This window comes from Pleuronectes platessa, chromosome 12 (assembly GCF_947347685.1).
Source record: "Pleuronectes platessa chromosome 12, fPlePla1.1, whole genome shotgun sequence".
NCBI lineage: Eukaryota > Metazoa > Chordata > Actinopteri > Pleuronectiformes > Pleuronectidae > Pleuronectes > Pleuronectes platessa.
The window spans coordinates 14,926,734-14,944,108 of NC_070637.1; the positions used below are offsets into that span (position 1 = coordinate 14,926,734).

General features: G+C 42.1%; 1 protein-coding gene across 1 annotated transcript; it reads left to right on the forward strand.

Moving 5' to 3' along the window:
• The first annotated feature begins 1,176 nt into the window (after positions 1–1,176).
• prom2 (prominin 2) lies at positions 1,177–16,607 on the forward strand. The gene is made up of 25 exons (XM_053436764.1): positions 1,177–1,307; positions 1,726–2,015; positions 3,485–3,818; positions 6,401–6,465; positions 6,778–6,983; positions 7,445–7,565; positions 8,020–8,083; positions 8,190–8,279; positions 9,640–9,836; positions 10,336–10,410; positions 10,684–10,747; positions 10,865–11,021; positions 11,109–11,261; positions 11,348–11,471; positions 11,579–11,661; positions 11,830–11,914; positions 12,094–12,237; positions 13,021–13,086; positions 13,226–13,318; positions 13,437–13,490; positions 14,174–14,254; positions 15,020–15,088; positions 15,213–15,302; positions 15,436–15,548; positions 15,683–16,607. The coding sequence occupies exons 3-25, from the start codon at positions 3,557–3,559 to the stop codon at positions 15,732–15,734; spliced, it is 2,508 nt and encodes an 835-aa protein (XP_053292739.1). The 5' UTR covers positions 1,177–1,307; positions 1,726–2,015; positions 3,485–3,556; the 3' UTR covers positions 15,735–16,607.
• Positions 16,608–17,375: the final 768 nt, after the last annotated feature.

Here is a 17,375-nt window from a genome sequence, read left to right on the forward strand (position 1 = left end):
ATAGTGATAGGTACAGATGATAGAACAGAGCAATGTGATATTGTTTCTTTGCCGAGCTGGTGAATCTCAGTCATACAGTACAAGGGGGCCCAATGGAGACAGGAGAGCAGCAATGATGATTCACTTAACAACAGTTTTAGCTTTTCCAGGCTCATGGCTGACTTCAGGATTTAAGTGTCTGGTAATTAAGCATGGAAGCTAATTCTTGACCTTGTGACCACGTGTCACAGTCATCTCAACATCTTTCCGAGAAATGAACCAAATCTCACAGTCACCATGGAAACATACAATACACAACACATGTCATGACAAATCATGTCCATTGATTACTTTTTGTTTTGTTTTAGTCAAGGCCCAAGAGGAAAGATGCTCCTCAAAAAATAAAAACTGTAAACATCGTGACACCAGATGGTTCTTTTCAGCTGCTCTTTGCTGGAGGGCCTCTGACTTCACCACAAGCTCAAAGTTTCCACTTTTCTCTTCCTAACCATCTCTTTGCTTGTTGTTATTGTCATCCTGGAAGAATCCTCTCCTGCCGAGCTTCTCGAGACTTTGCAGCCACGGTGCTAGTTCATAGAACCACGGAGTGAACTCAGTTTGGTTGTGCGTTGTTGTGTCTGCGCTCAACACTTGGTGGCTCCACAGATCACACTTTCTTACCGAGGTGGGGAGCATGGGAGCGATCTCCAGCAGGGCTCACTGAGGATAGGATCCTTCACCGGCCTCCCACTGGGGAACACAGTCAAGTGCAGGCAGGGAAAAGAACTGCAGGACTCAGCCACGTAAAATGAGACAGGGAGAGATATGCAATGTGTTCTACTATTTATTCTCTAGTGTCTTTTCACAGGATAAATTTCACTCGGCCTCTCAGTGTCGTTGCATAAGGAACTCATAGTCAATGCTGGAGATCACTAAAGCCTCTACAGTCTCCTTGTGCCTTAGCTGTTTGGTAAGAGCTCTCCATGTTGCTCTTGGTAGATCCTTTAATCTGTTGATTGAGGGATCAGCCTGTAATTGACGACAATGTCGAGGTGAAGAGGGTGATCAACAAGTGTTTGTGCGGCTGATGAGGTAAACAAGAAAAGAGGACACACATAGGTGCACAACTCTGTGCTTTTTGTGCATCAGAAAGGGAAATCAGATTGTGCGTGATCAAAAAGTGTTCCTCTTCATGCAAATCTATCTTCTGTCCTATTAAGAGAGGAACTCTGGCACTGAGAGAAGGGAACAACAGCTCTGCAGACTGGGAAGTTCAATAACCTCAGAAACAGTGATGAGGTGGACTAATGACAATAATCGCACTATAGGTAAGTCATCATAATATCTCCATCTCCCTGATGTTGGTTGTTTAGGTGAAAGTGTTTTCTTACTATATCTGTAGTTCAGTCGATTGTGGTTGTTGTGTCTTCTCCGGCAGCCGAGTTTTATCTGTGATCTCTCTCACATTACATGTACTGTATGTGCGTACTCACATCTCCCTCAACCTGTATCCTTCCCATCTGCATATTTAGACCGTGTTATTACATGTTTGTACACCTCAACATTACAGATGTCCTGTTTTTTCGATAGTTCCCCTATTTGTCTATCAGCATATCCTGCTTCCTGATTTTCTGAAATTCCTTCTGCTCTATCTTGTTTTTCAGAGTTGATGCAGTGTAATTACGCCACCTGACCCACTCCAGGAAACAAAGCACGATAAATACCATTTGTCTTTTTTTTCTAAAGGTACTCCGTCAGTTTCTTCACTGCCACCTCTTTCCCTCCCTCTCTCCCTGTTCCTCTCTTAAAGACCCTCCCTCTCTCCCTCCTCTGATTCCCTCCTCTCCCTCCCTCTCTCTGCCTCTGCTCCCAGTCTTTCCCAGCCTTCCAAGCAGTCAGCGTCAACTTAGCGGCAGCAGTCGGAGCGTGTCAGGTTTCTACGGGATTGTAAAGAGTCCGTGGGAGTCACACACCCCGGACTGAATTACTGGAGATCAGAGCCGTGTGGCTGTCCTTCGCTGTCCGCCCCGGGGAAGGTGAGTTAAAGAAAACAGCTCAATGCTTCTTCTGCTTTCCTCTTTTCTTTGAATGTGTCCTCTTGTCTCTCTTGCACCTTCTCACTCACACCTCCACCGGTGCCTGGACCTAGAGGAGCTGCTCAGACAGCTGGTTCCCACAGTCCCAGTTTGTAGAGTAAATACCCTCAGTGTAAGGTGTCTTTGAAATTAGAGGGGAAACACAATCGTAGACTGTTTTCAGTTTTTTTTTTAAGGAAGAACACGTGTTCAGTTAGTGTGGAGCTTCGCCCTTGTGAGGTTATTTGCTTAAAAGAGTTACACCTTAAGGACTTTCAGTTTACACAGTGCACTCTGAGATCATATTGGAATTTCATTCAGGCAGAATGGGATAAACAGAGGTGATGTGGGCATCTCAGGCGATTGCAGGTTTTCTGTGTGTTTACATGCAGCACAGCATTGACAGCACAACCCAGACAGGTTATATCCCTTATCTGTGTCTCACATTGTTTTGTTTTAACTTTAAATGTCAGCATATCCTCTACTTCCTGAGAGAAAAGTTTTTGGATAACTGTCCCCTGAAGCGGAGGCTTGGAAATGAAATTGGTGTTAGTTAAACATTAGGATTCCACCACTGGCACTGATAAAACATGCCTCTCTGTGTTTCATCGATAAAAATAGCAGCAGTTCTTTTGTCCATTGCCATTTTGTAAAGAAACAGCACTGTGACTTCTCTCTGTGTGACTCAGTCTGTGGGTTTCTTCTCCAAGCTTTAACCCTTTGATACACAACATGGGTCAAAAGTTCTGTATCTTTGCACTGAATAAATTTCCTCATTCAGTTTTTCAGCTATTCCAAAATTAAAGAGTTACACCCAAAGGACTTTCAGTTTACACAGTGCACTCTGAGAAATATTTACATTTTTAAAATATCCTTGAAATAAGGATTTATGATTGATCATCATAAATCCTTATGGATTTATGTTACTTATTGAATAAAAATCATTTTTGTATCACTACCCTTCTGATGTTTCTTTGCTAGATTCTTTCATAGCTTATTTTACCTTCTTCATTTAGGAGAAGGCTCTATCGATGAGATAGAAGATGAGTTTTCTATCTCATCGAAGGAGCTTTCTTCATTTAGGACAGCTGGATTCTAAGACACAACTATAACTCCAGCCTAATCCTGTAGAACATAGTGTAGGTCCTCAGCATCGGAGATTTCAGAGTCCGAATCAAGACCAAGAATTTCCTTCTCATTTTCCTTATCCTGTTCTTCATACAGCATCTTTATGAACATGTCAACCGTTAGTATTTCTTTGCTATATTTTTTTTAATAGATGTATTTTATAATTTAATAGATGATGAGACTTCTATGTCATCAAAGAAGCCTGAGAAGGGTTTTGCATAGCTTATGTATCAAAGGTTTAATTATCATGCCTCATCAGTTCCATTGTATTCACTCTTTTCCTTTTTTGGTCTTGTTTTCAGGTGATTTAAAAACCTGTGCCATGAAGTGATCACTCTACAAACCAGTTTTCCCCACCCGCCTCACCTGTAATCATGGGGTTGTGTGACAGAATGAGGGGTGTGTGGAGGCCGCAGGGCAGTACTGGAGTGCTGAGAGCCTGCGTTGCAGCGATGCTGCTGGGGCTCAGCCTGTCCCAGTCGGCCCCCCCACAAACAGCCTGTCCGGCTACGGCCCCGCTGCACCTCACCGAGGTGGAGTACCAGGACACGGCAGCGAAGGACACCGGCCTGGGGTTTATGGCCCCTCTGGTCCAGTCCTTCCTCCACACAGTCCAGCCGGACCCATTCCCTGAAGGTAAGTCAACACTAAACCAAGCCCGAACCTTTGGACCTTTTAAGAATGTGTTTTATTTTTAGTAGGGTTTTTTTTGTGTGCTTGGAACATTTTAAGTGTTTTCAATCAGCCAGTCCCTGTGGGCCCGTGCCCTGGTTCTAAACTAACCCTAATTCCTGCTCTGACCAACGAAGACTCAAGTCGGTCAGACTCACGTATCCTTTTCTTTTTCTGTGCATGGACCTAAGTCTGAACAAGACCCACTCACATGTCAACACATTGAAACTGACAATTTTTAACTCATTCATTTTATTTTAACTGGGTTTTTGTTACTTTTTAAAATTTCATTTTAAACACGTGGAAACGGATTCATTATTGTCCAGGCTCTTGCTTACAGATCAACCAGCAGCGATTTAAATTACATGAAAATGTTTTGGCTTTCCCAGTCTGGGCAGCATTTCTTACAGGGACAAAGGTGTAAACCATCAGTTTGAACCTGTCCTGCTCTGCAGTGACCCTGCCCATACAAAAAGCCCACAGGATTGGTAAATCAATAAGTTCATGGGAATTCCTGTATTTTTCCCTGTCAATCATTAACCTTTGTGCCCGCTCTTAGTCCAGCGTCTCCTTTGACTCAAACTTGAGACTCACCTTTGCCACACCCTCTTTCCCTGTGATCGGTCGTAATTGCTCCGTAAACCCTTCTCGGTTTCATACATTACATCCTGCTTGGTATTGTTCACACAATGACACAGAAATCATTGGTTAACCTTTGTTTGAAGTCATTGCAATCTAGACAAAGGTTCAGTCATTTGTAATGGTGGACCCAGTGTTGTCATAAAGAGATGACTTCATATGATAGCCGCTTAATGTCTCATGCAGAAACTTGTGTTTCACTTTAAAAGCTTGTTGTGTGTTTATCGATTTTTCCTGAAACACTTTGTGCTATCGAACCATGATAAGGCAGCTGGTTTGACTGCGAATGCTAAACTGTGGCTTCTGCTTCATGAACAAACCAGTAACCCGTAGGTTATAAATATCACTAAGTAAACAAATGGGTTTCACTCCACAGCTTTAAACAGGATATTACAAAAAGCTGCCAATCAACATTTAATTTATTTAATAGCTAGAAAGATGAAACCCAGTTAGCATATGGATAAGAGCCTAAAGTGGCCAACTCGTCAAATAGCAAATTTGGCCCAAATATCCCAACGCAAAATGTGGACCTTTTTTTTAAAAACATGCTGTGCTCTCGTCAAGATGTGGATTGGAACCTTAAGTGGCTCATGTGGTAAATGGTGATTATGGCCCAATAGCACAAAACTATTTTGGGCCACCTTTGGCACCTTTGGTTGACGTGCTGTATTGCTATTGGCTTACTTGCTGCCCAGATCTGGCAGACAGGAGCAGACCGCCCAAGTGCCTCACTCCACGTGTAGTGTGGGCCGGGTGACAGAGTGGCAGTGTGACAGTGTGGACCAAATCAGTTCCAAAACAGTTTTGCTATGTGGGAACAAAAAATGCTTCATACATCAAGCAACACTGAAATTGTCACAACCTGCTAACTAATGACTAGAGATTTATACATTTATATTTTAGGGGCTTGTTTCTGATTCGTAAAGTATTTCGACCGGTTCATTAAAAGTTAAACTAATCATCCATTTGCTCTTTGTTTCCTGATTTAAGGATCAGAGCTCGTCCTTTATTCTCGATCATACACCTGATTGGGCCTCAGGCCTAAATCACACCTGATACAAATTGTTTGACTCCTGTAACATTAGGTAACTTTTTTTTTTAAATACAAAAATTGATAGATCCTCTAATAAATATCTATTAAATATAAATATTTTACTTTTAGCTAATTGATAATGTTTACATCATGATAACTGTTTAAATGAAACTTATATTTTGTAATTTGATTTGAGGCTTCCAACTTTACACTTTGCCAGAGATGGAAATTAGCCTCTTGTGTAAGTCTGGCCCATTGACAGTGTTGTTATTAGTATGCACTGTCCCTGAAAAACATAAACTTAATGAGAAAAGGCTTACATAATGTCAAATGAATCTAAAGTAAAACTTTTCAACATAAAATACCTCAGGTTGAGGCAAAACAACACACAAATTTCCAGGATATTCATGTCATGCTGGCTGCCATCTGATGTTACACACACATGCAGAAACGGTTTGAACGACACAAAAAGATTGTGTGAGGAACACCCGAACAATAAATCTTCTCAGTTACCTGTTCACCTCGTGAATAACCACCACAATACCACGGCTCGGTGGGACCATAGAGGACAGGTTTAGTTTGTTTGTTGTTTTTTTTACGTGTGTGTGCGCAAAAATGTAATCTCTCCTCCCGACCGCCCTTGTTTCCTAGTAACCACAAGATGGAGGTGTCAGATTTCAAGTTTTACAAAGCGAGAGATTACAATGTTTGGACGTAGCAGAAGACACGTTGTCCCCATTGCTGGATTTATTTTACAGGGACAAGTGTGAGAGCGGCTGGTGGTGGAGAGTAGCGATTAGCAATAAGCTTTTCCAGGCCTCCAAAATCTGTGTTTATGAAGTTTTTAAAAAATGTGTTTCCTGTTTCTTTCCAGAGATAATCTTGAAAACAATCAACAGTTATCCACAAGCGACGTCAGATCAAGAGCTCATTAAAGAAGTAAGTGAGTGTTCATGAGTTTGACACACATGTCACATGTACAAATCAGACATATCCTTGGGCTGGAAACCTGAGACCCTTTTTATGTTGGAGCATTCTTGTGTGTTCAAAAGAAGGCTCCAACTGAAGTAACCAAAACCTCCTCATGTGCTCTGGACTGACACCAGAGAAGAATGAAAACACAGTTAATCAACCAGTGTCTCGCTTGGTTAAAGACAGACCAGCGAGACAATGTCGCAGTCACTTGAAATTGATATTTGTGCTTTTTTAGCTGTGATACATGTTTGTGTGTGTGTGTGTGTGTGTGTTCAGGCCCTGGTGTATGAAGTGGGTTTCCTGGTGTGCGCAGCGATCGGCGTCCTGTACATCGTGCTGATGCCCATCGTGGGCTTCTTCTTGGCGTGCTGTCGCTGCTGTGGCAACTGCGGTGGGAGGATGTACCAGAAGCAGACGTCCTCCATCGACTGCCGCCGGAGAACTCTCTACTGGAGCACACTCGTCACCACACTTATTATCCTGTGAGTGTGAACGTGTGTGTGTGTGTGCTCTTTTTTGATACAGCTTTAGGAGCCTTTCCAGCATGAACACTGACCTAATGGGGACCACACATGTATAGAGGGGGTTCCTTAATTTGTCCTTGTAGGTAAATTGGCTTGTAGCACTGATCACAGGGCATCAACAAACATTAAACAGAATGTCGAAAGCACAACAAATAGTTTATATTGAGACAAAACAACATGTCTGAGGTCCTGGTTAAGGTTACGATGTGAGTTGTGGTGAGGTTAAGATTAGAGCTAGGCATGGATTGGTCATGGTTACGATTCGGGATATGGTTTGGGTTAGGTTTTTGATCAGCATAATGATGTGTTGGAAAATAGCTTGAATGTGAGTGTCTCAGTGCCTGTGTGCAAAGCCCTATTTTCTGCATTATGTTATTGTGTGTGTGTGTGTGTGTGTGTGTGTGTGTGTCTTTTTATAGCGCTGGGAACATTTGCATGTTCAGAAGCAATGAAGCCCTCAAAGTGAGTGTGGATGAGACTCCAGTGCAGCTCAACAAAACTTTAGACAACATCCAGACCTTCCTCACAGCTGTGCCTCAGGTAAGAGAAACCCTGTTGTTGAGGGAAGTGCATCGTGCGGAGGCGAGTCGGCAACTATCAATACTGGCTGACTTATTGCTCCTTTCCTCTCAAACACTTACGACGGGGACTGGGAATTAGCCTGTGTGGTGTCTGTTTGGGATTGCTCACCTTATTTCCCCCCCCCAGCAACCGATTATCAATCTGCTGTGAATCGACAAGCTTTTTGTGTGAGATGCAAACAGGGCTCCGGTTCTCTCCAGTTGGGCCTGTGATTAATTAGCAGTCCTGTTCCTCTGCAGTGTCAATACACTTATCTCACACCACAGGAGTGCAGGGAAAGGTCGCCGGGAGAGATATGCTTGTGTTGTATTCGTTGCTTTTTATATTCTACGCCCCTATTTACAATTAGCTCATGTGATCTGTTCGAAATGTTGCCGTTCAACCCACAGCTTACAGTTTGTTTCTCCTCCAGCAAATTCAGGACGTGATAGATGAGAGCAACAAAACCATACAGGAGGTCACCAGAAACCTAGACGGTAAGAGGGAGGGGGAAGTAATAATGTTCAACCAGAGGAACCACTCGTTGTTTGCTCTGCTCTGGTCACACCATATTAACCCTCTCTTCGCCTACGTGTGACTCAGACATCGGGCCCAAGCTGGGAGCAGAGGTCCAGAGGCGATTCACGGGAACTCTGGACCAGGCGCTGCTCCCTGTGAGACGCCTGAACCAAGGTATGGTTAGCCTGCATGCTGCGTCCTGTTCCAGTCTGAGCATGTCAAATCATGAGTGAATATCTGACAGGAGATCAGAGGAGTGGCTGGGGGCCTTGCTCATACATGCAGTGATCTTTGTCCTTTTTGTTCACCATCTGGTTTTATATGCTGTTTATAATTACAAGGAAAGGAAGAGAATAGATATTATGGCACTCACTAAAGTACATACTTCCCCCCAGGCCCAAAAGATTACTTAAGGTCAATGAAGCTTCATCAAATTCCCCACACACTCATAGATATCAGTCGTCTGAATGTGCAATATTTTTTTCCATTAAAATCCATGAGTTTAATTCAATGTCCCCATCTCTTAAAAAATTGCTTGACCAGTGACCCCCATTTCCCCAATGTCCTGTTTTTCACCACGTGGAGCGTGTGGGGCATTTTGAGTCGCAGACAAAACATCCAACAAAATGTATCCAAATGTATATAGGTGCACCGCTTGTTATTAATTGAAAGATAAAACATAATAAGAGAACAAAATGTTTGCAGACCAATCATCTGCTATTGAGATTGAGACTGAGGCTGATGCTGTGGCTGAGGCCGATGATCTCTGCTGTCACCCGCCTTCCCCTTCGGGCATCATGCTCACCAAACCTATATGTCAATACTTGCTCTCACCACCCGAGGAGGGTGCGTGCTGTTGGGCGTGACTCTTATTTGCATGTCTTGTTTGATAGTTAAAGAATACAAATATCGCCACATGATCCCTTCATTATTAAATATTTGCCAATACTTTGGGTACATAACGCCATCCATCCATCTTGCTATTTTCGTTGCCAGTTGTTCAGCTGTAGCCAATCACAGCCGGCACTGGGGGAGGGGCAGGGTACTGCTTGGACAGTGTTTCAGTGCATCACAGTTTACATATAGAAACAACCACCACTCACACCTATGATCAATTAACAAAAAGTAAAGTATTTTAACCTGTGTACAGGTTAACTTGGATAATTTCCAGTGTGTAGTGGTTTATGATATGAGTATTGATTGTATGTGCACTTTCTGTGCCAGGAAGTTTACGAGAAGGTTTTTTCATCTTCAACAATAACACAATACCTAATCCAGCACGAAGCCATCTTTGTTTGTACATCCGGCCCAGGAGAGCGTCATGGAACATATTTGTAATGCTTGACTAAAAGCAGCTGGATAACGTTGCTCTCAATGATTGTTGGTTCTTCTCGTGCTTCTGTTTTATTCTGAGCTTCCATTCGGCTCTTTGCGCCTTGCTTTTGATTTCCAAGCTAAGTAGATGATGAATGTCTTACAATGATTATTGCTTTGGTGCATACTTAGTATTTGTGTTTTTCAATTGCATGATCAGAGACCAGAAGCATCAGTGTTCAACTCAGAGAGCTGAACTCGTCACTGGCTCGGCTGCAGTCCAGCATGGACCGAGTCCAGGGCAACATCACCGATGTTAAAACCCGCATCAATCGGACTTTATCCAAACCACAGTGTCCCGTCTGTGCAGACCTGAAGGCAGAGCTACAGACCCAAACACTGGACATCGCTGTCACTGTAAGTCCTGACTGTATGCATCCTAGTATGTCAAATCACCTATATCAGTTTTTTTCATCTTGAATGGAGGATTTGAACAACACAGGGTGAAGAATTGAGGTCGTTCTTGGCACTCACTCCTGTCAACCTGAGTGTTTTAGATACAAAATAACAAAAGCCCCTCTATACAGACAAAGAAACAGATTTTATCATCAAGCAACAGCAGGAAGAATCATTTATGTAATAAGAGATCCTCTGACGCAGAATGAGACGCTGACACATGCTTTGTTTGAACAGCTGATATGTTCTCCGCCCATCTGCTCTTCTCTGTTTTCTCCTACACTCTTCTGTCTCTGATAAGTTCAGTCCGTCTCCTCTCCTGTTGTCTCCTCTCCTCTCCTCCCCTCTTATCTCCTCTCCTCGTTTAGATACTATTCACTATTCCTCATTCCATTCATTGTTTTTGCTGAATTCTGCTGCCTCCTCCTGTCAGATAAAAGTATAACATGACTGTCCACAGATCACCATCCCGAGCGAGCTCCAGTCTGCAGTGGATGAAGTCGTCAGAATCAACCTCACAGCGAGAGTCGAGGAGGTTTGTGCCCCCCCCCCCCCCCCCCCCCAAATGAAAACACTTTAATAAAATCACGTCTCTTTTATGATAACACAAAGCCAGCTTAAACAAATCAGAGTCGGTGGACAGATTGTGAGAGGGAGGGTGAACAAGTTTTAACCAAACATAATTACTTTAAATATGACTAATTGATTTTTAAGCCAAAGTAAGCGGGTAAAATCGGTGTAAAAAGAGATGAATCTGTTTGTACTTTTTTATTTATTGCAGACAGATAAACACAGTTCTTTATTGCAGGTGGAGAGTTTTTTCGACAGCATCCCCCAGACGGTGGCCGATGAAACCAAGGATATGGTTCGAAGTACGTGAGCAGATTCGCTTCAATTTCAGATACTAATCTATTGGTCATTGATTAGTAGTATTAGTTTGTCCATATGGTCAATTTTAAATAAGATATCTTTATGTGTGTATGTGTTAGAAAGCAAACAGCAGCTGGGTGAAGTACAAACACAGATTTCCGAGATTTCCACTAAGATCCCCCTGACCAGTCTGACCAAAACATCGGAGAGTCTGAGCCAAGTGCACGGACAAATCAACATTGTCACAGCAGAGGTCAAGAATTACGAGTACATCAGGTAAAACACCTGCAAACGGCAAACGCACATGATCGGTGGATGAAACGCCTGCAAATCCAATTATTGTGTGTGTGTTCTGGTCTCCAGGTGGGGTGTGTGTGTTGCCCTGTGCTGCGTGGTGCTCCTGGTAGTGGTGTGTAACCTCCTGGGTCTGGTCCTGGGCCCTCTGGGTCTGACGCCCTCCGCAGATCCCACGAAGCGATCCTGCACGGCCGACTGTGGAGGCACCTTCCTGGTGATGTGAGTGCTGCGTTGGTTTTAGGTAAATGTTATTTTGTTTCACTTCCTGAGCTCTTGTTTGACCTCTGACCCGGTTGTGGTTGCAGGGGTGCAGGGTTCAGCTTCCTCTTCTCGTGGCTGTTCATGATCGTGGTGGTGCTGCTGTTCCTTGTGGGGGGGAACGTTTACGTCCTGGTCTGTCGGCCCTGGAACGATGGACAACTGCTGAAGGTAGCGAGATATGTCACATACACACTCACGGGTCATTAGGTACAAAAATACTGCAAATTATGTCTTGAATATCTTTGTGTTAATATTATTGCCTCTTCTGTCCGCAGTTCATTGATTCGACAAATTTAAGTACACAGATAACTCAAACTTTAGGATTGGAAACAAAAATCAGTCTCTCTGACATCTACAGGTATGTAATACTAGAACATTAAAGTAATAATACATAATGTGCAGGCATACACACCAGTTAGATTAGTTCTTGGGCTCTTAAGTTACTGGCATGCATTATGCACTGTCAAGTTTGCGAGTAATGTACAAATAAGTTTGACTTGATCTCACCTAATGTCTTTGTTTGCAGAGACTGTGAGGAAAACAAGCCTGTGTGGACAACCCTCCACTTGAATGAATTAATAAACCTTGACGAAGTCCTCAATGTTTCTAAAGTGAGTTTCCTTATCGTCCTTACAATAACTTTATTTTAAACGTGCTTCCCAGGGTCTTCAGAAATAGTCCCCTGCTGATTCTGAAGTCGAGCAGATGAGCTGCTCTCGAGAAAAATGAAGGATTTCTGGATTTATAGTCGCATGTAATCGTTGAAGATGTTTGTCTCTCCATCACACAGTACACAGAGCAGATCAAGAAGGAGTTTGAGAACACAGATATCCCTCTGTCCACCATCAATCTCCTGAGCCCGGAAGTTAAAAACCAGCTCAGTAGCTTCTCCTCCAAGGCCAATGATCTGGACTCCTCAGCCTTCACCCAGCAGGTAGTTGTTATTCAGCTTCCATGTGTCTACAGTATGTGTAGCTTCACTCTCACTCAATGTGTTTTCTTTTTCAAAACTTCACGATCAACTTTTCATTTATTACCAGCTTTAAAAAATGTAATTCAATCGGTAACAAATGAACTGAAATCAATTTGTATGTTTTTGCTTTTTGAGTGGAACAGATTTATATATTTTTTAATTTTTTTTTTCGGTCCATCAGTCCGAAACCACATTATATTCACTAGATCCAGATTTGTATTTATATCTGCGCGCAAAGATCCATGAATGTTCTTTGAGAACTCAGGGGAATGGTTAAATTCGCCCTTTCTCACAATGTTAAGGGAAATGAAAAAAAGTTGTATTCAGATTTCCCCCCCGGACCCATACTGCATCCTTCCACCAAGTTCCGTGATAATCTGTCTGGCAGTTTTTATAAAATCTTTTTCACAGACAAAAAAACAACCTGAAACTAACGGACAGGTGTGAAAACACAACCTCTTTGGTGAAGTTACTAAAAACACAACTGCCATTGTTATATATGTCCATTAGTAAAAAAAAGGGAAAAAAAGTCCTTTAATCTTTAGGCCTTTATATAAATTAATCCAAGCACATTTCCCACCCATAAATCATCAGTTTCTTCCATTTATGAGGCAAACCACTTTCTCTCATTCTAAGCACAAACATCTTCCATAGTTTAAACCTCTGTCATGAATTGAAACCAGTGCTCTAGGTTTTCATATCCAACATGTAACTGTGACGCTTGTTTTTTTTTATCTCACGCAGATTAACAACGTTTCCAGGATCAATCTGAACACAACAGCAGATAAACTTGAGTTGGCTGCGACTCAAGTGAGTGACGAGACATAATCACTCAGAAAACATAACCCTCTTATTGACTCTGTTTTTTTCCATTACAAATCCTAACTGAATGTATTTTGTTCTCATGTCCACATCGGATCTACTAACCAACAATTTGACTTGTCTCCAGGTGGACGCTGCAACTGGAGAAGAGTTACGTAGCGAGGCCAGTGACCTGAGGAAGATTCAGGCCAACATAGAATCAACCATCATCCCACAACTGGTGAGGAGGTTTCCTTATCTTAGCTCGCAACCTTTCCCATGATCCTCATTCTGCTTTTCATTCTTCTCGGCGTTTAATTCATAAGCATATATCTTCATGCTTCCCCCCCCCCCCCCAGGAAAACCTGAATTCGAGTGTCAAGAGTCTTCAATCCATGATGGAGGAAATCAATGTGAGTGCACCGACAGCATACTCATACATACACTACTAGAGTACATTCCATACTGTTTAATCTTGTTAGTACTCGAGCCTGAGCAATATGGATTTTTTTTTTGGGGGGGGGGGGGGGGGGGTACCTCATTATAATAATGCATTTTATAATAAAAACCTTAAAAGAAAAAGAAAAGCAGTACAATACAATAACATGTATAGAACTTGAATGAAGACACCCATTAATGTAGATCAATGTACAATTGTACTGTCAAATATACAACGTTTTTTCTTTATGATGATCTTTGAGTTGGTTTGTATCCCCGTCTTGTTGTGGTGACACTCATCTCAATTTGAAATTGATCTGATTTAAGCCCTGGTACAAGCACCTCAAAGTAAAAATGTGGAATATGGCCAAAATGGCCACTAAATGCAAAATAGCAGGCTTCCTGTTGCGTTTTTGAAATTGCACCCATAGACTATTTTGTATGTCTGGTCATGATACACATGTGTATAACTAATATTGATAAATAAAAGTATTGAAAATGTATAAAAGTCAATTAAAGTAAAAAAAAGAAAAAGAAAAAGAAAAAAAGAGTCAAATAAATCGCTTTGTCAATACAGGAGCTGCCAACGAGCAGAAGGTCGTTCTTCCTCTCGTTCTTTCTGTGCTTTATAACACGTTCTCCTCTCTGGTGCTTCCAGGGGACAGTGGGGGAGGTGCTGAGGAACGTGGGAGTAGCACAAGACTTCCTCAACACAAATACGACACAGATCGTCAAGACCGTGAGTAGAGGGCCACGGGTCACATGAGTTAGAGAAAAAAGAGAAGAAAAAAGAAAAAGGGCTCCATGTGGTGTGTCAGTCGTTGGGCTGGAGGGGGAGAAGCTGCTGAGGCTCAGCTAAGTGTGATGCTTGGAGTTTAAACAACGTGCTTGTTTGCTCCGCAGACACAGGGCATGAATCACAATTATATTTTTCCTCAATTACAGTAATACTTGCTTTTTAGTAATTAGTTAGTGGTTGCTCTGAGCTTGAAGGGGAGGCACCGAGGGGTCCAGGATGACACAGTTTTATTTCAGATATCTTGTATGATCCTAAAACTGAACACACCACACCAACTAGTCCCCTGCACAAAGTTGTACAAAATCATAGATTGTCATGATTAAATCTGCTTTTCTTCTATCACGATAAATTAATTATTCTTTGAGAAAATGTTGAGAATGGAAAACTTCCCAGTTTGTCGTCTACCATGTGAACCTCGAGGTATTCTCATACGAGTTTTTGTTGCATTGAGTTGTTTCTTTAAACTTTTTGAACAGGCATGAAACATGGTTCAGTAGAGAATAAACTTTTCCAGTCATAATTCTATTATCTAGTTAAATACGGGTCACTCCAAAGCATTTACCCAGAATTCCCCTATGCTTCCAGTGCTTCCTCATGACTTCCTCACTGTAAAGCACGGGGAAAATGTGTGGAATTTACACTCTCTCTCTCTCTCTCTCTCTCTCTCTCTCTCTCTCTCGCTCTCTCTCTCTCTCACGATCCCAGGAGAGCATGAAGTTTTTAGACTGTCAGCTGGGTTACTTCATCACTTACGCTGACTGGGCCAAACTCGCGGTAAAGTCTAATCAATTATTTTTGCCTGCACTTGTTGAACTATAATACACATGTTTTTTTGTATTCATGGACACATATGAGTTCAGTTTTGGTGCAGTGGCCTTACCTGGGCCCTCTCCCTCAGATCACACAAGAGGTGGGCCGCTGTCAGCCGATAGCCGGAGCTCTGAACTCAGCGGAGATCATCGTCTGTCAGTACGTGGTGCAGTCTCTGGTGAGTCATCTTCAGCTGCACATATACACCCCTGTAAAAAAAATAGTTTTGTCCTGGACAAGAGCTTAATATTTCTTCTTTAAGTCCCTTTTCAATCCTTTTTTTCATCACCTGTGCTCTTCTCTCTTTGTAGAATGCGTTCTGGTGCAGTCTGGGCTGGTGCTTGATCTTCTTCATCCCCAGCATCATCCTTTCTATCAAACTAGCCAAGTACTACAGGAGAATGAAGCGCTCTGACGTCTATGAGTAAGAAGCAAACACACACACACACGACAAAACAACGACACACATCTACAGACACACATTTATCCATGTTTGTATGTGTGCAGAAATCACAGCTGATTAGTTTGGTCTGACGCTGCTAATGTCTTTGTTTCCAGCGAACACGTAGTTATTACCAACATTCCACGGGCCCACATGAAAATCCCCTGAGAGGACGGCCTCCTGTATGAAGCGGTACAGCTTTAGAAGACTGCCGGCACCAGTGTGGCATCTCTCCACAGAGTAAAAACACTCCTGCACAGATGTGACGCACGGACGGGAAGTCCCAGGTGTTCGGTCGCTCTTCCCCTTCATTTCTTTATTATCCTATTATCACAATAGAGTGGACGAGAAAGTCCGCTAGCTATACGACTGCAGTGGTCTTACAACACACCACACACACACTAACACAGTATCTGTTCACTGACCTCAGGGGGACACAGGGCAAAAGGGAATCTTCAGGGAAATGAACATTCAAAGAGATATATTTCATTTCGCTGTTTTAGATAAATATTTTTTTATGCATTGAATGTACCGAGCCTGCTGCTGGATTTTCACACGATAGATTTATAACTTTAAAGCTGATTTTGAGTGTTTATATATAGTCGTGTAGTTGTCTCATGCTTTCAAAGAAGGCATCAGTGTGTCACTGTGCCAACAGGTACCCATAACGTGCCGGGTTCCTCGCCGACCTAATTCCAATGGGAAACACTATTTAACTAAATAATAATTAAACTTGCACTAATGTTGAGAATCAAAGCATAATTCCACTTGTGAATCATCAAATGATTTTTTTTTGTGCTTATTTCTGGGACTAATAGCGAAAGCAGTCACCATACTGTTGCTGTTGAAACCTCACAATGCAACTTTTGTTTTTTGTTGACCTGATCTTTGCAAAGGTGTTTTTCTAAATTCAGATTTTGACTGATGTGATTTGAAAATGATGATTTTTTGCAATTTTTAGCAGATTGTGTTTTTATCACTGTTAAATTCCTGCCAGCTGTTTTTGAAAATACTGTGAGTAATAAAAAAAATCTACTCTGAGTCTGCTCTGCATTTTTCTACCTTTTGACTGTGACATGAGTGAAATCTCTGAGATCAGTCACTGTCTGTTTTCCACACATTCCATCAAAGTGCTTCTCACAGTAAATATCTCCAGTAGCTCCCTTTGGATTGCGTTATAACCCACTACAAATATGTTGGAAACTACATTTAACAAAGTCCTATGGTTATCATCCAACAATTGCTCAGCTGCCTCAGTCTCTTACATCTAAGCATGAACTACTACTGTACATGTAACTCCCGTTTGCACAGATTACACAGATGCAGTTATTACATTTGTTATTACAGTTTTGAATTACTACGATAGAAAAAGATAGTGTGTCTTTGTGATCCTTATTAGTGCCACTCCACATGCTTGTTACATGAAGGTCAAAGTTCACCTCTTGGTTCCCCCTCGCACGTGACACTGTGTAGATGAATTAACACGCAGAGAGGAAACACTGAGCAGATGCGGAACGAAAAATGTAAAGTTTTTACAATAACACAAGCCTTGTTTGGCCTAGTGGATTAGATTCTAACTTACTGACATATCTTGTGATTTCTTTCATCGTGTGTAAACCGTTTTTTAATCAGATTACATTTTCAAAGCTTTAAAAGGTCTCACCCTCCACAAAGGTTGTTGCTTTTCTGTTAGGTTCCTCTATCCTGAGAAGCTATTTACTCTATGACATTGTCCTGTAAAGTGGTTAAACCTTCAGTTAAATTAAGTTAACTAGTTACCCTGGGTTCAGGAGGAGCATGACCCCTCTA